The 19684-nt window shown below is 53.1% G+C and overlaps 1 protein-coding gene across 9 annotated transcripts in view; it reads left to right on the top strand.

Moving 5' to 3' along the window:
- IL34 (interleukin 34) overlaps positions 1–19476 on the top strand; it is a 76220-nt gene extending 56744 nt beyond the window's left edge. For 4 of the 9 annotated variants that reach the window (XM_054453757.2, XM_054453758.2, XM_063654522.1 and 1 more), the window contains exons 2-7: positions 5043–5469; positions 13141–13274; positions 15319–15396; positions 15677–15838; positions 18401–18536; positions 18794–19476. In XM_054453757.2, coding sequence (XP_054309732.1) covers positions 5442–5469; positions 13141–13274; positions 15319–15396; positions 15677–15838; positions 18401–18536; positions 18794–18984 — 729 coding nt within the window. In that variant the 5' untranslated portion in view covers positions 5043–5441 and the 3' untranslated portion in view covers positions 18985–19476. Of the gene's footprint in view, positions 1–5042; positions 5470–5544; positions 5564–7574; positions 7652–11959; positions 12884–13140; positions 13275–15318; positions 15397–15676; positions 15839–18400; positions 18537–18793 lie in introns of those variants that run through there. The other 5 variants (XM_054453759.2, XM_054453760.2, XM_054453761.2 and 2 more) reach the window with 4 other exon arrangements.
- The last annotated feature ends 208 nt before the right edge of the window (positions 19477–19684 follow it).

The raw sequence follows: 19684 nt of genomic DNA, 5'->3' as shown, positions 1-19684 counted from the left end.
TAGATCAGCCAACCCCAGCCTATATCAACCAAGTTCAACCTAGATCAGCCAAGCCCAGCCTAGATCAACCAGGTTCAGCCTAGATCAGCCAAGTACAGCCTAGATTACCTAAGCCCAACCTGGATCAGCAGAGCCAAGCCTAGATCAGCCAAGTCCAACCTAGATCAGCCATAGACAGCCTAGGTCAGCGAAATCCAGCCCAGATCAGCCAAATCCAGCCCAGATCAGCCAAGGACAGCCTACATCAGCCACATCCAGCCCAGATCAGCCAAGGACAGCCTAGATCAGCCCAGCCTACCCTGGATCAGCTGAGCCAAGTCCAGATCCGCCAAGTCCAGCCTAGATCAGCTAAGTCCTAGCCAACCTGTAGTTTATGAAAAATAACACATGATTGTTTTCAGTCACTATATTTTGGGGTGATTTGTTATACAGCAAATTGAGTGGGTGCTTGGCATTTCTCACAGGCTGTGTGTGTCCTGAACATGAAATTGCACCACCTCTTAAGGACTGGGGCACAGGCTCCAGAGTTAAACTGCAAGGATTCTAATTCAAGTTCCATGTTCCCTCCCTAGGAAGGTGGTCTTGGTTTTTGGACAGGGGATAGAGGGACCAAAAACAAAGCAGGTGTTGTAGGGAAGGAGTGGGGGGTGAAGTCCGCAGGATGAGGAGGGCCTTACTGCCCCAACTGGCAGACGTCACAATGCAGGCCTAGCACGGTAATTTATTTTTTATTTTTGTGTTTTGAGACAGAGTCTCACTCTGTTGCCCAGGCTGGAGTGCAGTGGTGCGATCCTAGCTCACTGCAGCCTTGAGCTCCTGGGCTCAAGCGATCCTCCTACCCCAGCCTCCTGAGTAGCTAAAATTACAGGCATGAGCCACCACACCTGGCTAGGGAAATTTTTTTTTTTTTTTTTTTTTTGAGATGGAGTCTCACTCTGTCACCCAGGCTGGAGTGCAGTGACGTGATCTTGGCTCACTGCAACCTCTGCCTCCTAGGTTCAAGCGATTCTCCTGCCTCAGCCTCCCAAGTAGCTGAGATTACAGACACCTCCTGGGTTCAAGCGATTCTCCTGCCTCAGCCTCCTGAATAGCTGGGATTACAGACGTGCACCACCATGTCTATTTTTTGTATTTTTAGTAGAGAAGGGGTTTTGCCATGTTGGCCAGGATGATCTCGAACCCCTGACCTCAGGTGATCTGCCAGCCTTGGCCTACTGAAGTGCTGGGATTACAGGTGTGAGCCACTGTGCCCAGCCTAAATCTGTTTTTTATTTATGTTATTTTTGACTTATGATGGGTTTATCAGGGCTTAACCCCATCAAGCATCTGTGTTAACTCGTGCAACAACATGGCTGGTTCCCAAATGCAGTGTCCCAAGTGAAAGAAGCCAAAACAAAAGGCCACACACTACGATTATATTTATCTGACATTCTGAGAAAGGCAAGCGTGCTGGACAGAAAACAAATGAGTTGTTGCCTAGGGCTGGGGCTGAGGGAGGAGCTGACTGAGAAGCCGCAGGAGGGAATTTTTTGGGTAGATGGAAATGTTTTGTGTCTTGATTATTATAGTAATTACATAGCTCTATGAATTTGCTAAAAACTTTTAGAATTGTATACCGAAAAGGGTAAAATGTAGTATATGTAAATTAGCCCTCAATAAACCTGAAAAAATCCCCAAACTAATGACAACTAAATGTTCTAGATAGGTTAGTGTTTGTAGTGATGCTGTAACAGCAGGGGAATTGCCAGGGTGAGACAGAGGAGGAGGATGAGGGATAGGAGAAGGAGAAGGGAGGAGGAGGAAGGAGGAGGAAGAGGAGGAAGGAGGAGGAAGAGGAGGAGGGAGGAGGAAGAGGAGGAGGAAGGAGGAGGAAGGAGGAAGAGGAAGGAGGAGGAAGAGGAAGGAGGAAGGAGGAGGAAGAGGAAGGAGGAAGGAGGAGGAAGAGGAAGGAGGAAGCAGGAGGATGAGGAAGGAGGAAGCAGGAGGAAGAGGAAGGAGGAAGAGGAAGGAGGACACAGGAGGAAGAGGAAGGAGGAAGGAGGAGGAAGAGGAGGGAGAAGGAGGAAGAGGAGGAAGGAGGAAGGAGGAGGAGGAAGGAAGAAGAGGAGGAGGAGGAAGGAGGAAGAGGAGGAGGAAGGAGGAAGAGGAGGAGGAAGGAGGAAGAGGAGGAGGAAGGAGGAAGAGGAGGAGGAGGGAGGAGGAAGGAGGAAGAGGAGGAGGAAGGAGGAGGAAGGAGGAAGAGGAAGGAGGAAGGAGGAGGAAGAGGAAGGAGGAAGCAGGAGGAAGAGGAAGGAGGAAGAGGAAGGAGGACACAGGAGGAAGAGGAAGGAGGAAGGAGGAGGAAGAGGAAGGAGGAAGGAAGAGAAAGGAGGAAGGAGGAAGAAGAGGAGGGGGAGGAGAAAGAGGAGGAGGAGGGAGGAGGAGGAAGGTAGAGGGGGAAGGAGGAGGAAAAGGAAGAGGAGGAGGAGCAAGGAGGAAGAGGAGGAGGAAGAGGAAGGAGGAAGGAGGAGGAAGGAGGAAGAGGAGGAGGAAGGAGGAAGAGGAAGGAGGAGGGGGAAGGAGGAGGAAGAGGAAGGAGGAGGAGGAAGGAGGAGGAAGAGGAGGAGGGAGGAGGAAGAGGAGGAGGAAGGAGGAGGAAGGAGGAAGAGGAGGAAGGAGGAAGAGGAGGAAGGAGGAAGAGGAGGAAGGAGGAAGAGGAGGAGGAAGGAGGAGGAAGAGGAAGGAGGAAGCAGGAGGAAGAGGAAGGAGGAGGAAGAGGAAGGAGGAAGCAGGAGGAAGAGGAAGGAGGAAGCAGGAGGAAGAGGAAGGAGGACACAGGAGGAAGAGGAAGGAGGAAGGAGGAGGAAGAGGAGGGAGAAGGAGGAAGAGGAGGAAGGAGGAAGGAGGAGGAGGAAGGAAGAAGAGGAGGAGGAGGAAGGAGGAAGAGTAGGAGGAAGGAGGAAGAGGAGGAGGAAGGAGGAAGAGGAGGAGGAAGGAGGAAGAGGAGGAGGAAGGAGGAGGAAGGAGGAAGAGGAAGGAGGAACGAGGAGGAAGAGGAAGGAGGAAGCAGGAGGAAGAGGAAGGAGGAAGGAGGAGGAAGAGGAAGGAGGAAGGAAGAGAAAGGAGGAAGGAGGAAGAAGAGGAGGGGGAGGAGAAAGGAGGAGGAGGGAGGAGGAAGGAGGAAGAGGAGGAGGGAGTAGGAAGGAGGAAGAAGAGGAGGAAGAGGAGAAGGAAGGAGGAGGATGGAGGAAAAGGAGGAGGAAGGAGGAAGAGGAAGGAGGAGGGGGAAGGAGGAGGAAGAGGAAGAGGAGGAGGAAGGAGGAAGAGGAGGAGGAAGGAGGAAAAGGAAAGAGGAAGAAGAGGAAGGAGGAAGAGGAGGAGGAAGAGGAAGGAGGAGGAGGAAGAGGAAGGAGGAGGAGGAAGAGGAAGGAGGAGGAGGAAGAGGAAGGAGGAAGAGGAGGAGGAAGAGGAAGGAGGAGGAGGAAGAGGAAGGAGGAGGAGGAAGAGGAAGGAGGAGGAGGAAGAGGAGAAGGGAGGAGGAGGAAGGAGGAGGAAGAGGAGGGAGGAGGGAGGAGGAAGAGGAGGAGGGAGTAGGAAGAAGAGGAGGAGGAAGGAGGAAAAGGAGGAGGAGGACGGAGGAGGAGGAAGGAGGAGGAGGAAGGAGGAGGAGGAGGAAGGAGGAAGGAGGAAGAGGAGGAAGGAGGAGGGAGGACGAGGAAGAGGAGCAGCAGCAGGCAGCAACCGGGACTGAGATTCAGGGTGACTGCATAAGGGATTAACTTGAACAACCCATGTTCTCTCTATAAGGCCCTGCCTGCCTGCTGAGCACCTCTCAGGGTAAGTACCAGCATTCTTTGGTGACACCATGGATCACACAATGAAGAAGATGCCCAAGTCATACCTGCTCTTCCCCGATGGTATCACTCTGTAGTCATTTCCTCCCACCAGAGGGGAGACAGGGAGGAGGCAAGGGGATGGAAGAGAACTAAATCAGAGATGGAATTCCAGCCTCATCTGCAGGATGGACACAATGGTCCAGACCTTGCAGAGTCCAGAGGGGCAGATGGGAGGATCATGCATACACGCTGAGCCCTGTGTGGGTGTCGACTTTTGGGAGCAGCCACCAGCCCACAGGGTTTGAATTCCTGTCACTCTTTTTACAAGCTGTATGACCTTGGACAAGTGTCTTAACCTTTCTAGGCCTCAGTTTCCTCATTGATAAACTGAGATTTTGTGCTTCCATGAGATTGCTGTGAGGGATTCAATGAATGTAAAGACCTTAGCCCTGGCCGGGCGTGGTGGCTCACGCCCATAATCCCAGCACTTTGGGAGGCCAAGGCAGCAGATCACTTGAGTCCAGGAGTTTGAGACTAGCCTGGCCAACATGGTGAAACCCCATCTCTACTAAAAATACAAAAATTAGCCAGGCGTGGTGGTGCACATCTGTAATCCCAGCTACTTGGGAGTCTGAGGCAGGAGAATTGCTTGAACCCGGGAGGTGGAGGCTGCAGTGAGCCAAAAATCACGCCACTGCACTCCAGCCTGGATGACAGAGTCTGAGACTCCGTCTCAAAAAAAATTTTTTTTTCTTAATTTTTTTTATTAATAGAACTGAGGTCTTACTATGCTGCCCAGGCTGGTCTCGAACTCCTGGGCTCATGCAATCCTCCCACCCGGGCCTCCCAAAGTGCTAGGATTACAGGCGTGAGCCACCGCGTCCGGCATTGTTTTCGGAGTGGGAGCTCGTCTGCTTTTTTAACCTGTCCTTTAGCCTGAGTCATTCATGGGCTCTACCATAGCCCTCGATGTGTGAACTCAAGCCACCTGTTCATTCCTTGGTCCTGCTTTTGTTCAAGCCCCAGGCTGCCAGCTGGTGTCATCGTAACTCACTCATGGGCCAGGGCTGCTCGGACATCCTGAAGTCATTTCTCATGTGAGCCGTGTCCAGCTGCCAGGGCCGGGTGGTCCTGTGCAGGCCGTGGGTGCGGTGTGCACTGTGGCTGATGGCTGAGTGGCAGCGCTGCTCTTACATAATCAGTTTCTCTCCTCCTTTCTCTTCCCAGAGCCAGATTTCACACTGAGCAGCTGCAGTCGGAGAAATCAGAGAAAGCGTCACCCAGCCCCAGATTCCGAGAGGCCTGCCAGGGACTCTCTCCTCCTGCTCCTTGGAAAGGAAGACCCCGAAAGACCCCCAAGCCACCGGCTCAGACCTGCTTCTGGGCTGCCATGGGACTCGCAGCCACTGCCCCCCGGCTGTCCTCCACGCTGCCGGGCAGATAAGGGCAGCTGCTCCCTTGGGGCACCTGCCCGCTCCCGCAGCCCAGCCACTCCTCCAGGGCCAGCCCTTCCCTGACTCAGTGGCCACCTCTGCTGCCCCGAGGCCATGTAGGCCGTGCTTAGGCCTCTGTGGACACACTGCTGGGGACGGCGCCTGAGCTCTCAGGGGGACGAGGAACACCACCATGCCCCGGGGCTTCGCCTTGCTGCGCTGTGAGTACTGGGGGGTCCCTAGGGACCTGCCCTGGGAGGCCTTGGCCTAGATCCAGGATCTTCTGTAACCATAGCAACCAGGGCATTCTTGCTGGTGAGAAGTTGCGATGCTTTCCTGCCGGACTGCAGACACCCTCTGGGATTCCCACGGCCACCGTCTGCCCTGTCTGCCGCTGACTTCAGGCTCTGACGGGCAAGCTGGGTGGGCAGTTCTGGCTGAGCGGGCATGGTCCTCAGGGTGGTCTTAGGTCGGGGCAGGCACTGGGGGTAGGTGGCAGCATCTCACCTTTCCAGGCTTGTGGGTGCTGGGGAGCCTGGGCGGGCAGCAGCGGCCCAGTCCTGGGTATGGCCGGTGGAGGGGAGCAGGGGCTGGTGAAAGTATCCAGGAACCCAAGACCCATGGCAGAAGAGCAGCCAGGTGCCTGCAGAAGGCAGCCTGTTCCCCTCCAACCCTCCCTCTATAACAGAACAGAATTAAAAAGCAGAAAGACAACACTGTTGGTAAAAAGAAAAATAAGTTGAAATGAGGACAGAAAGGAAAAAAAGGATCTGGAAGCCTCTTATGCCTGCTGGGTGGGAGGCCAGACCAAGATCCCCTCTGTCTCCAAGATTCAGTTCAATTGACTCAAATTCAACACATTTTTCTGGTGCCTCCCACGTGCCCACTGCAGAGTCACTGCCATGACAACAAGGACCTTGCTGTCTCGTGCCTCTGTCTCCAACGCCTGGCACAGGGTTGAGTGCTCAGGAACTGTTTGAGGTTCAGGCTATGAGCCTGCAAGGGATTCAAAGAAGAGTTGGGTCCACCCTGGCTCTTGTAGAAATATACAACAAAGGGTTGGGACATTAAGGACGGGTGGAAGGACCCATCAGGACCCAATGTTCTGGAAACCCCTAGGTCATGAGAAGCAGGGGTGCAGCATGGGGGAGGGGGCTACTGGAAATGGTCTAGAAGGTGGGGTGGTGTTCACACAGGTAGACCTGGGGTTGTGAGGCCCATGTTCCAGGGAGAGGGGCCAGTGTGAGCAAAGGTTCGGTGGTGGGATGGTGAGGCCAGGCTGGGAGCTGGTTTGGACCTGGCTGGCTGACGCCTTGAAAGCCAGGCGAAGTGTGCCTCCCTCCCCATAGCAGGCGGCCCTGGAGGATTTGAGAGCCGGGCGGGGGTGGAATCGTGATTGGGAGTTCCTCTGCTCTTGAAGATCAGTCTGGCAGTGTTTGTAGGAGTTACTGTTGTCACCGTCTGCACAGGAGGGAATGAGGGTCATTCTGGAGGTGGAGGTGCGAATGAAAGGCAAGGGATGCTGGGCTGGTGGCTCACGCCTGTGATCCCAGCACTGTGGGAGGCCAAGGCAGGAGGATGGCTTGAGGCCAGGAGTTTGAAACCAGGCTGGGCAACATAGCAAGACTCCATCTCTGAAAAAAGGAAAATTAGCCAGGTGTGGTTGCATACATCTGTAATCCCAGCTACTCAGGGGGCGGGGGTGGGAGGATTACTTGAGCCCAGGAGGTTGAGGCTGCAGTGAGCAAGGATTGCATCACTGCACTGCAACCTGGGCAACACAGTGAGACCCTGTCTTTAAAAAAAAAAAAAAAAAAGGAGAAAAGAAAAGAAAAAGAGAGAAAGAAAAGCAAGGAAGAGGGGAAAAAGCTCCAGGAAGTGGGTCTTAGGACCAGGCAAAGACTGGCTGGGGAATGAAGGAGAGGTAGAGCAGCAGATTGAGGTGGGGGCTGGTGCCCAGGGGCTGGGGTGCTGAGGAAGTTGGGCTGCCACAACCAGTTAGAAAGCTTTGGGTGGCTTAGAGCAACAGGAATGTATCATCTCACAGTTCTGGAGACCGGAAGTGTGAGATCAGGGTGCCTGCATGCCTGCGTTCCCTCCAAAGGTGCTGAGAAGGAGCCTCCCTTGCCTCTTCCAGCTCCTGGTGGCTCCTGGCGGCTCCTGGCGGCTCCTGGCGGCTCCTGGCGGCTCCTGGAGGCTCCTGGCGGCTCCTGGAGGCTCCTGGCAGCTCCTGGCTTCCTTGGCCTGTGGCCTAGTCACTCAGATCTCCCTCTGTCTTTGTGTGGCCTTTCCCTCTGAGTGTCTCTGTGTCCTCTCCTCTTCCTAGGACACTAGTCACTGGATTTACGGACCTGCCTAAATCCATGATGGCCTCATCTTGACATCCTTCATTTAATAACGCCTGTAAGTGGCACAGGACAGGCGAGCCCCCAGGGGGCTTAGCCTGTGGGGGTTCTTGGCTTTGCCTAGGAGAGAATTCAAGGCAAGCTGGTGGTAGAAGAAAACAGCTTTACTGAAGAGGTGTTACAGCTCCGTGCCAGCTCCTGCAGAGCAGGGCTGTGCCAGAGGAAGTGTACTGAGGAGCAGCTCAGGGCCGTTTGCGATCATATTTATACCCACTTTTAATTGCATACAGATTAAGGGGCAGTTTATGCAGACGTTTGTAGGGAAGGGGTAGTAACTTTCGGACCATTGGGTCATTGCTATGGAAAGCGGTGGTAACTCCCAGGCGTTGCCATGGCAATGGTAAACTGACATGGCACACTGCTGGGCGTGTCTTTTGGAATGCTGCTTCTGCCCCATCCATCCCTGTTTTCACTAGTCCTTAATTTGGTCTAGTGTCAGGGCTCCGCCTCTGGAGTCGGGCCTACCTCCTACTTCACAAAGACCCCATTTCCAAACAAGGTCACACTCTGGGGTTCGGGTGAATGTGGATTTGGAGGAGATGCTATTTAACCCACTGCACAGGCTCAGATTTGGTCCCCGGGTCTGGGGGTGACAAGCCTCACTTGTCACTGCACATAGGGTCATCTCAGAGAGGGAGCAGGTCCCTCCTGTCCCCCACCCAGGGCCAGGGAACCAGGAAGGGAGTACCGTTCTCACACGGATCTTTCTTCAGCCTCCTCTCTGTCTTGCAGGTTGTTTTATTATTTAATTTTAATTTAATTTTTTTTTTTTTTGAGACGGAGTCTCACTCTGTCGCCCAGGCTGGAGTGCAGTGGCATGATCTCAGCTCATTGTAACCTCTGCCTCTTGGGTTCAAATGATTCTCATGTCTCAGCCTCCCAAGTAGCTGGGACTACAGGCATCTGCCACTGCGCCTGGCTAATTTTTGTATTTTTAGTAGTGATGGGGTTTCACCATGTTGGCCAGGCTGGTCTCAAACTCCTGATCTCAGGTGATCCGCCCACCTTGGCCTCCCAAAGTGCTGGGATTACAGGCGTGAGCCTCCGTGCCCAGCCTGTCTTGTGGGTTCTTACCTCTGGGCTAAGACGAGGGCAGGGTGGGTCTCCTGACCAAGGTCAGGGGTGGCACTGACTGTGGGGTTCCTGGTGTGCAGAGCATGTGGGGGACAGTGGCCTTGAGGTTGGGGCTGTGCTGTCCCTGCCTGTTCCCTGTTTGTTAACCTGTTTCTCTGGGTGGGTGGAGGCAGCAAAAAAAGAAACTTGCACTTAGCAATGATGTTTGGGATGCAGCCTCAGAGGAAGGCTGCCCAGTTGGGGGAGAGGCAGATCATCTGTGGACGGGGTTTCCAGGGCAGCTGTGTGCCCACTGTGCCAGGCTGGGAGGCTCAGTGTCACTCCAAGGCACAGTCCCTGCCTTGAGGCCACAGCTGCCGGGTCCCCAGGGCCCCAGAACGGGACACAGAGAAGGGCAGCTGCTGTAGGGTTGGGAGGTGGAGTAGATGGCCAATGGTGATGGCCACAGAGGAAAAAAGACCCAGTGTGGGCAGAGATACTGATTTTTTTAAGGAAAAGCTGAAATTGTGAATTGTTATGTGAAATCCCTGTGGACCAGAGGTGGCCCTTGGGACACCAGCTTGCAACTGTTGCTCTAGGTCTGTGGTTCCAGACCCCCAGCCACAGCTTTACCTGAGACCTTGTTAGAAAGGTAGACTCTCTGACTGCATCCTAGACTGGTTGAGCAGAGACTCTGGGGCAGGCAGGACAACCTGTGCCTTAACCAGCTCTGCAAGGGATGACAATGTCTGCTCCCATTTCTACTGCTTGAGGCAAATCCCCAAAGGCACATGTGAAGTGCTCAGCATGCTGGGCTGTGCAGTGTTTAACTGCGTTATGGATTCACATACAGGCTCATGCCTGTAATCCCAGCACTTTGGGAAGCCAAGGTGGGTGGATCACGAGGTCAGGAGTTCAAGACCAGCCTGGCCAACCTGGTGAAACCCCGTCTCTACTAAAAATACACAAAAAAATTAGCCAGATGTGGTGGGGTGCACCTGTAATCCCACGTCATGAGTGAATGGGGAAGGTGGTGCTGGAGACAGAGACCGATGAGGGCTGGTGCAGGCAGGGGAGACCCTGGCGTGGTGATGGCGGGGAGAGAAGAGTCTCTGGGAGGCTTTGAAAGAGGTCTGTAGTGTGAGAGGGTACCTAGCGCAGGGCAAAGCATGAGCCCAGGAGGCAGGGATCATCTTGACCTGCAAGGGAAGGTGCCAAGCTGAGGGGTTCAGGACTTAGGACAGAAAGCAAGCAGATGTTAAAGGACCAAACACTGGTTCAGTTCGTGTTTATCTGTCGTTCTGGCCCAATACTGTATCAGGCACAGGGGAAGAGAGAGAGAGGAAGTGCAAGATAGATTGCAAACTTGCAACTTAGCAAAAAATGTGGGGCTATATGGGGTACAGGGCTTGAGGAGACATGAGGCTCTGAGCTGAGCAAGGGCACTTCTGGTGGGAGGTCCTGCAGGGACAAAGGCGAGGCAGGAGGCCTGAGCAGGGCAGGTTTGGAGAAGGCAGTGGGGGAGGTAGCAAATGGGTGGTGTGGCCCAGACCAGAAGGGCTGCAAGGACAAAGTCTTCCCAGATGCTGGGGAGTGGGGAAAATCCAATCAGTAATTCCTGCTCATAGCTGGGGGTGGCTCAGGGAGGTGACTCAGCCTGCCTGACTGCTTTTGCAAAAAAGAAAAATAAAAGGTTATTGCTTTTGTCTGTAATAATAATAGATATGGATTATAGAATATAAAAAATGTCCTGGCTGGGTGCGGTGGCTTACGCCTGTAATCCCAGCACTTTGGGAGGCTGAGGTGGGAGGATCACGAGGTCAGCAGTTCAAGACCAGCCTGGCCAACCTGGTAAAACCCCGTCTCTACTAAAAATACAAAAAAAATTAGCCGGATGTGGTGGCACACACCTGTAATCCCAGCTACTCAGGAGGCTGAGGCAGGAGAATGGCGTGAACCCAGGAGGCGGAGGTTGCAGTGAGCCAAGATTGAGCCACGGCACTCCAGCCTGAGCGACAGAGCGAGACTCCGTCTCAAAAAAAAAAAAAAAAAAGTCCTGCAAGGCCGAGGCCAGGTGTGGTGGCTCATGCCTGTAATCCCAGCACGTTTGGAGGCCAAGGTGGGAGCATCACTTGAGCGTAGGAGTTCAACACCAGCCTGGGCAAAACAGCAAGACCTCATCTCTACAAAAAATAAAAAAAAAAAATTAGCTGAGTGTGGTGGTGGCAACTGTAGTACCAGTTATTGGGAGGCTGAGGCGGGAGGATTGCTTGAACCCAGGAGTTTGAGATTGCAGTGAACAATGATGGTGCCGCTGCACTCCAGCCTGGGCAACAGAGTAAGACCCTATTTGAAAAGAAAAACATGAAAAAATCTCTCATAGAGATTTGGTAGTCGTGCTATGAACACAGATAGTGTTGAGTCATGCTGTTTTTAAGCTTCACTAAGCATATCTAATTTTTCTCATAGCACAGCCCTTTGACAGTGTGATTTTTATTGGCTGCATGCATTATTATGGAACATCTAGGCCATTTCCAGATTTTCACTGTTATAAAATAAGTGCTGCTCTGTACATCTTTGTTCATAATTTATTGGTTATATCTTTTTTGCTTTTCTTCCAATTTATTCCTAGAAGTGAATTTACTGGGTGAAAGAGTATAGACATTTTTAAGGCTTAGTGGTTTGAAGGGTGCGGATACTATTAAATCCATTAATAACAGAAATTGCTAAATTGCTTTCCAGGACAGCACTTGTCTCACTACTTGGCCAACATCAAGTATTAATTATTAAAACGAAATGAGCTGGGTGTATGGCCGGGCATGGTGGCTCATGCCTGTAAATCCAGCACTTTGGGAGGCAGAGGCAGGGAGATCAACTTTAGGCCAGGAGTTTGAGAACAGCCTGGCCAACATGGTGAAACCCCATCTCTACTAAAAATTGGCCGGGTATGGTAGCCCCTGCTTGTAATCCCAGCTACTTGGGAGGCTGAGGCATGAGGCACGAGAATTGCTTTGAGCCTGGGAGGTGGAGGTTACAGTGAGCTGAGATTGTGCCACAGCACTCCAGCCTGGGTGACAAAGAAAGATTCTGTCTGAAAAAAATAAATAAATAAATAAAAAAAGCTGGGAAGCTGGCTGTAGTGGCACGTGCTTCTCATCCCAGCTACTCAGGAGGCCACGACAGAAGGGCCGCTTGACACTGGGAGTTCGAGACAAGCCTGGGCAACATAGCAAAACCCTGTCTCAAAAAAAAAAAAAAAAAAAAAAAAAGCCCCAACAACCCAAAACCACAAACACAAAAACTTTTTCATTTGAATAAAGTGGGCTGGGCACAGTGGCTCACACCTATAATCCCAGCACTCTGGGAGTCTGAGGCAGGAGTATTGCTTGAGCTCAGGAGTTCGAGGCGTTTGGTCAACATGGCGATACCGTGTCTCTACAAAAAATACAAAAACTAGCAGGCGCAGTAGCGTGCAACTGTAGTCCTAGCTACTCTGGAGGCTGAGGCAGAAGGATCGCTTGAGTATGGGAGTTCTAGGATGCAGTGAGCCGTGATCCCACTGCTGCACTCCAGCCAGGGTGACAAAAAAAAAAAAAAAGAAAAATTATATCTGATTGTTTTAATGTGAATTTATTTATCTAGTTAGTGAGTCTGATATTTTGGGTAGTTGCTGGCCTACATCTGTTTTATTCTTTCTGCTCTGATGGACTTAACCTTTATTCCTATTTGTTACGAATTCTCTCCTATTTTTTCTGTTCAGTCACATGGAAAGTGTATAGGCTGTTTTTGAAGTCACAGTGACCCCCAGTGGCGAAGGATGGTCATGTTTCAGCGGCTCGTTTGTTGCAGGAAGAGACGCAGACAAGTGTGAGATCTGTGTAATGTCCCAGAATGACCAGACTGGAAGGCGCGACAGACCCGCTGGCGTAGTTAGCTGGGAGGGACACTAAGATCAGATAGAGCAGGAAAGAAAGTGGCGTGGGTGACTGAAGAGTCATTTGTCAAGTTGAAACCAGAATCCAGGATGATTCGCTTTCCTGAATGCCGGGCTGGAAATCCCAGCAACGAGCTTTGAAAACATGTCACCCAGACACCAGGGGCAGAGGCTGTCCTGGGCAGGAGGTTGTGCCTGCCCCACGGAGCGAGAGAAGCGGGGAGACCAGACGTCGACCCTGAGGTGTGCCTCCTGGGGGGCTCCAGTGGCCGGCGTGGGGTGGGTGTGGACCCTCTGGACTGCTCGTGCCTGCCTGACCTTGCTGTTCTGGAGCCAGACCCCAGGGAAAGCATTCCAGATCCCGTGCCCCCCACCACACCTTTCCCATCGGTGCTTGTCACCTATGCAAACGGATGACGGTCGTGCTCGGCTTTGCACGTTGTGGATGGCGTGGATGAGATGGAGGGTGCTCATGTGCTCTTGTCGGGTGTGGTCCACAGATCTTGGGATCTTCCTTGGCATGGCCTTGGGGAACGAGCCTTTGGAGATGTGGCCCTTGACGCAGAGTGAGGAGTGCACTGTCACGGGTTTTCTGCGGGACAAGCTGCAGTACAGGAGCCGACTTCAGTACATGGTAACCACGTGGGCACCAGCTGTGTCCCTGTCCCCGAGGCCCGGGGCTCACCTGGCATAGGCCTCTGGACATTCAGAGCCCTTCCTAGGACCTGTGTCAGCCCTGAGCTGACCGTGGCCTGTTTCTCTGCCTTTCTCTGCAACCTACCCATGCACCTGGTCTGCACTTACTGACCCCTCTCCTGCCATCTCCTGGGTCCTCCACCCCTCCGCATTGATCTCACTTTAATCCCACCTCCACGATGGCAGTCACCGTATGACTCAGGAACGGACACCTGGAGCTCTTTGAGGAACCCCAGGCCCCAGGCACTTATTAGCCAGGGAGCTAAAGACCTAGAAATCGGAATGTTTGGTTCTTTTTGCAGAGTGGAGATGTCTGTGTGGCTCTATATATCTTTTTTTTTTTTTTTTTTTTTGAGATGGAGTCTTGGTCTGTCGCCAGGCTGGAGTGCAGTGGCTCAATCTTGGCTCACCGCAACCTCCACCTCCCCGATTCAAGTGATTCTCCTGCCTCAGCCTCCTGAGTAGCTGGGACTACAGGCGTGCGCCACCATGCCCAGCTAATTTTTCTAATTTTAGTAGAGACGGGGTTTCACCATGTTAGTCAGGATGGTCTCCATCTCTTGACCTCGTGATCCGCCCGCCTCAGCTTCCCAAAGTGCTGGGATTACAGGCGTGAGCCACCGCGGCCAGCCCCCTTTTTTTTTTTTTTTCCTAAAAATCTTTTTCTTTTCTTTTGAGACAGGGTCTTGCTCTGTTGCCCAGGCTGGAGTGCAGTGGATAATTTCAGCTCACTGCAACCTCCACCTCCAAGGCTCAAATGATCCTCCCACCTCAGCCTCCCGAGTAGCTGGGACTACAGGCATGCGCCACCATGCCCAGCTAATTAAAACTTTTATTTTTAGTAGAGACAGGGGTTTGCTATGTTGCCCAGGGTGTTCTTGAACTCCTGGGCTCAAGCAAAATGCCCACCTTGGCCTCCCAAAGTGCTGGGATTATAGGTGTGAGCCACCATGCCTGATCTATGTATCTTTTTAAATTAATTAATTTAATTTTTACAGACAGGGTCTCACTCTGTTGTCCAGGCTGAAATGTAGTGGCGGGATCATAGCTCAGTGTAACCTTAAACTCCTGTGCTCAAGTGACTCTCTCTCCTCAGCCTTCCAAGGTGCTGGGATTACAGGCGTGAGCCACTGCACCTGGCTTGTGTCTTTTTTATTTTAACAGCTTTACTGAGATATAATTTACATATAAAAGACATATATATATAAAAGACATATAAAAGACATATATGTTATATAATTGTTATATATGTTATATAATTTATATATAAAATTTATATATATAAAATTTATATATATAATTTATATATAAAAGACAAAATTTACTCATTTAAAGTGCACAACTCAAAGGTTTTTTAGTTCACAGAGTTGTACAACCATCACCATCATAGGTTTTAGAATATTCTCACCCACAAAATAACATGTTTTTCTTGAAGTAGCGTTGTCCTCACTCTTGAGCCTGAAATTTCTGCCTTAACAGGAACTGTGTATTTTGTTTCACCCTCCCTGAGTCCCAGAAGAAAGTGAAGTGTTTTTATCCCAGTTGAGAGCTAGGCATACCTCTCTGCACAGGACCACCTCTGCCATCAAAGGTCTGGGCCCTGAGTTCTCTCCTCTTACATCAAAATTCATCCGGAGGCCGCTTGTGGTGGCTCATGCTTATAACCCCAGCACTTTGGGAGGCTTGAGCCCAGGATTCAAGACCAGCCTGGGCAACATGAAGAAACCCCATCTCTACAAAAAATAAAAAAATCGTCTGGGCGTGGTGGCACACACCTGTAGTCCCACCTACTTGGGAGGCTGAGGTGGAAGGATTGCTTGAGCCTGGGAGGTCAAGGCTTCAGTGAGCCATGATGCTGCCCCTGCACTCCATACTGGGTGACAGAGTGAGACTAACTGTTAAAAAAAGATCATTTGGGAGGTTGGGGAGCCTGCTGGTCATTTCTACTTCTGGCCTCATAGTTCGTTCTTGTGCCTCTCTAGAAACACTACTTCCCCATCAACTACAAGATCAGTGTGCCTTACGAGGGGGTGTTCAGAATCGCCAACGTCACCAGGCTGGTGAGAATCCCTTCCCGGGCTGGGGGGACACTGCCTCCTGTGACATCCGGTGGGCCCCAGCCTCAGAGGCACGCTGGGATTGGCATGTGGTGCTGCTGGCCTGGGGCCTCTCCTCAGCCCCGAGAGCAGGCTGGCCCTTGGCCCAGGCACATGTTTGTCCACTGTCCACAGCGGATGGCCCGTGTCTGCTCCCTGTGCAGGGGCAAGTCCCTGATGAGGGGGTGGTCAGAGCCCAGAGGCCCATGTCTCCCGAATTGCAGTGACTTCCCTGTTTCCGCAGCAGAGGGCCCTGGTGAGCGAGCGGGAGCTGCGGTATCTGTGGGTCTTGGTGAGTCTCAGTGCCACTGAGTCGGTGCAGGACGTGCTGCTCGAGGGCCACCCATCCTGGAAGTACCTGCAGGAGGTGCAGACGCTGCTGCTGAATGTCCAGCAGGGCCTCATGGTGAGTCGTGCAGAGGGGTGGCAGGCGGGGTGTGTGTGTGTGCGCACACGTGTGTGTATGTGTGTGTGTGAGCATGTGCGTGTATGAATCTATGAGGTGTGGCCAAGGGCTGGTGAGGGAAAGGGCGAACACACGGAAAGATGGGCACAAGCTGAGGGACGTGGGAGAAGTGGGGGAGGGGTGCCGGAAAAGAGGCCTGTGGAAGGAAGAGGCGGCCGTGGTGGCCATGAGAGCCGGGCTCGGGGGGCAGGCGATGCCTCTGAGACTCTGTTCTAGGCTCTGCCTCTCTCCCTCTGGATCCTGGGAAAGTCATCGTACCCTCTTTGTTTCTGCAACACGAGGGGCCTGGAGGCGGGGTAGGGGGAGATGGGAAGAATGGATGGAGCACAGGGAATGTTTAGGGCAGTAAAACATGCTGCAGGCCGGGCGTGGCGGCTCACGCCTGTAATCCCAGCACTTTGGGAGGCCAAAGTGGGTGGGTCATCTAAGGTCAGGAGTTCGAGACCAGCCTGGCCAAATGGTGAAACCCCGTCTCTACTAAAAATACAAAAATAAGCCAGGCTTGGTGGCGGGCACCTGTCATCCCAGCTACTCAGGAGGCTGAGGCAGGAGAATCGCTTGAACCTGGGAGGCAGAGGTTGCAGTGAGCTGAGATCACGCCACTGCACTCCAGCCTGGGCGACAAGAGTGAAAAACTCCATCTCAAAAAAAACCAAAAAAACAAAAAAACTATGCTTATAATACGTTCATGGTGTATACATGGCATCATGCATTTGTCACAACCCACAGAACTGTACAACACAGAGTGTGAACCCTAATGTAAATTATGGACTTTAGTTAATTAAAAAAAAAAGAGGTCCCCCATCCCCGCCCCTGCTCAGAGAAATTGATCTGAGGCCTCAGGGATATTGTCCTCTAAAATGCCTGAGTTGTAGTAAAAAGGAAGGTGGCGAGATGACCCATGCAGGCCGTGTGTGCTGTGGGACCTCTCCCCGTCCCCACCAGCCCTCCTCAGGACTCTGGTGCACACCTGTCCCAGGGACTCACCTGCTGCCCTGCCCAGCCAGCTGCTGACAAGGCCCAGCCTATGGGGAGAACATCCCAGGCCAACTGTGAGCTTCCGATGGTGAAAGGGCTTAGGGACTAGCACCTGTTTTTGCAGCTGCCTGGCGCTTTCCTGGAACGAGACTGGTGGGGAGGCTGTCGATTCCTACAAAGTCAGGAGACTCCTTGATCTCCTTGGTGGCTCTTTTTCTTGTTTATTTCATTTCATTTTATTTTTTATTATTTTAGAGATTGGGTCTCGCTATGTTGCCCAGGCTGGTCTTGAACCCCTGGCCTCGAGTGATCTTCCTGCCTCCGCCTCCCAAAGTCCTGGGATTACAGGCACGAGCCATCCTGCCTGTCCTCTGTGGTGGCTATTTTTTTTTTTTTTTTTTGAGACGGAGTCTCACTCTGTCGCCCAGGCTGCAGTGCAGTGGGGCAATCTCGGCTCACTGCAACCTCCGTCTCCCAGGTTCAAGCAATTCTCCTGCCTCAGCCTCCCAAGTAGCTGGGATTACAGATGCCTGCCACCACACCTGTGTTTTTAGTAGAGACAGGGTTTTGCCATGTTGGTTAGGCTGGTCTTGAACTCCTGGCTTCAAGTGATATGCCTCCCTCAGCCTCCCAAAGAGCTGGGATTACAGGTTGAACCACCGTGCCTGGCTGTCTCAGTCTTTTCATGGGCTTCTGCCCTGTGTTTCCATGTCTCTGTTACCTTTCTCTTACGAGGACATCAGGCATTGGATTTAGGGCCCACCCGAAATCCAGGATGATGTCCTTCTAAGATCCTGAACTTAATTACCTCTGCAAAGAACCTATTTCCAAATAGGGTCACATTCACGGGTACCAAGGGGTAGGACCAAGACAGCTTTTTGGGGGAGGAGAGGGACAATTTGGCCCAGGACATGTTGCCTGGTTGTCGCCCCCTTCCAGAAGATCACGCCCCACGTTTCCCATGATGCTTTTTACAGTGGCCCTGACCTCCTGTTCAGGGACTTCCTTCCCTTGGTGCCACGGTGCACCCCACATGACCCTGTTGTTGTGTACCGTGGAGAGAAACCACCCCAGCTTGAAGCTGGACACCCTGCCCTGTGTATGTGACTTAAGCCTCAGTGTCCCTGTGAGGGCCTTCTCTTGTTCCTTGGAGTTGATGGAGATGTCTGCTTCCTGAGGGACAGTTTTCCCCAGGTCAGGGGGTCCTCACGCAGTGGTGGGTGGCCATGCCTGGGTGCGGGATGCCCCACTTTCCTCACTGTCCTGGTCTACGCCCTTTACTCATTTTTCCAAGGATGGAAGAGCGAAGCCTCTGAGTGGTACATGGGTGAGGGGTGGCATCTGGGACCCTCCCCACGCCCACAGGAAGAAGATGGTGAGAAATAGCTATCCAGGCTCATGGTCACAGGAAGTCTGGTCCTTCTTCCGGGGTTTGGGCAGCTCCAGGTGACTGGACAGCCCTCACGGCTCTCCTGGGGTGCGGCCCCATCTCGCCACCGCTCCTGACGGTTTCCTCCTTTCCAGGATGTGGAGGTCAGCCCCAAGGTGGAATCTGTGTTGTCCGTCTTGAATGCCCCAGGGCCGAACCTGAAGCTGGTGCGGCCCAAAGCCCTGCTGGACAACTGCTTCCGGGTCATGGAGCTGCTGTACTGCTCCTGCTGTAAGGAGCTCTCAGGGGATGGGGCCTGGGGGTGGGAGGCCGGGCATCTGGGCCCACCCAGGCCAGCTGGCAGAGCTGGCATCCTCCCGGGCATATCCTCTGCTCCCCGGGGCTACAAGCCATTTCTGGAAGCCAGGATGGGCCCTGGGTAGAGTGGGGGACCAGCACATGTGGCTTGGTTTGGTGGGGAGGGTGGTCTTGAACACTGCTGCAGTCTTTTCTTTCTCTCTCTTTTTTTTTTTCCCTATCCCTTGCAGGTAAACAAAGCTCCGTCCTAAACTGGCAGGACTGTGAGGTGCCAAGTCCTCAGTCTTGCAGCCCAGAGCCCTCATTGCAGTATGCGGCCACCCAGCTGTACCCTCCGCCCCCGTGGTCCCCCAGCTCCCCGCCTCACTCCACAGGCTCGGCGAGGCCGGTCAGGGCACAGGGCGAGGGCCTCTTGCCCTGAGCACCCTGGATGGTGACTGCGGATAGGGGCAGCCAGACCAGCTCCCACAGGAGTTTAACTGGGCCAGAGACTTCAAGGGGTGGTGGTGGGAGCCCCCCTTGGGAGAGGACCCTTAGGAAGGGTGTTTTTCCTTTGAGGGGGATTCTGTGCCACAGCAGGGCTCCGCTTCCTGCCTTCCATAGCTGTCATGGCCTCACCTGGAGCGGAGGGGACCTGGGGACCTGAAGGTGGATGGGTGCACAGCTCCTGGCTCCTCCTGGTGCTGCCCTCACTGTACCCCCGCCTGAAGGGGGTGCTGAGCCTCCTGTGGCCTGCAGCAGTGAGGGCACACCTGTGGGTTGCAGGGGAGACGGGCAGCACGGCATGGCCATTCTACGACCCCCCAGCCTGGCAGACTGGGGAGCTGGGGGCAGATGGTGTCAAGTGCCACATCTTGCCATAGTGGATGCTCTTCCAGTTTCTTTTTTCTATTAAACACCCCGCTTCCTTTGGTTTGCTTTGCTTTGCATCTTCAGGGGTGAACCTGGAGGGGATGGGAGGTGGCCAAGTGCAGGAAGTGGAGGGAGGCGGGGCTGAGGATGCGGATTTGGAGTGGATGGAGCCTGCCCAAGGGATGCGGAATGAGAGGGATGCCAGGGATGGAGTTCGGGCCCTGCCTGGCCCAGGGGCCTCTGCAAGCCTGGGTTGGGGGAGGCGGTGT

The sequence above is a fragment of the Pongo pygmaeus genome, chromosome 18 (genome assembly GCF_028885625.2).
Source record: "Pongo pygmaeus isolate AG05252 chromosome 18, NHGRI_mPonPyg2-v2.0_pri, whole genome shotgun sequence".
Classification (NCBI taxonomy): domain Eukaryota; kingdom Metazoa; phylum Chordata; class Mammalia; order Primates; family Hominidae; genus Pongo; species Pongo pygmaeus.
Note: the sequence above shows the minus strand (reverse complement) of the source record. Positions and strands in the feature narration are given on the sequence as shown.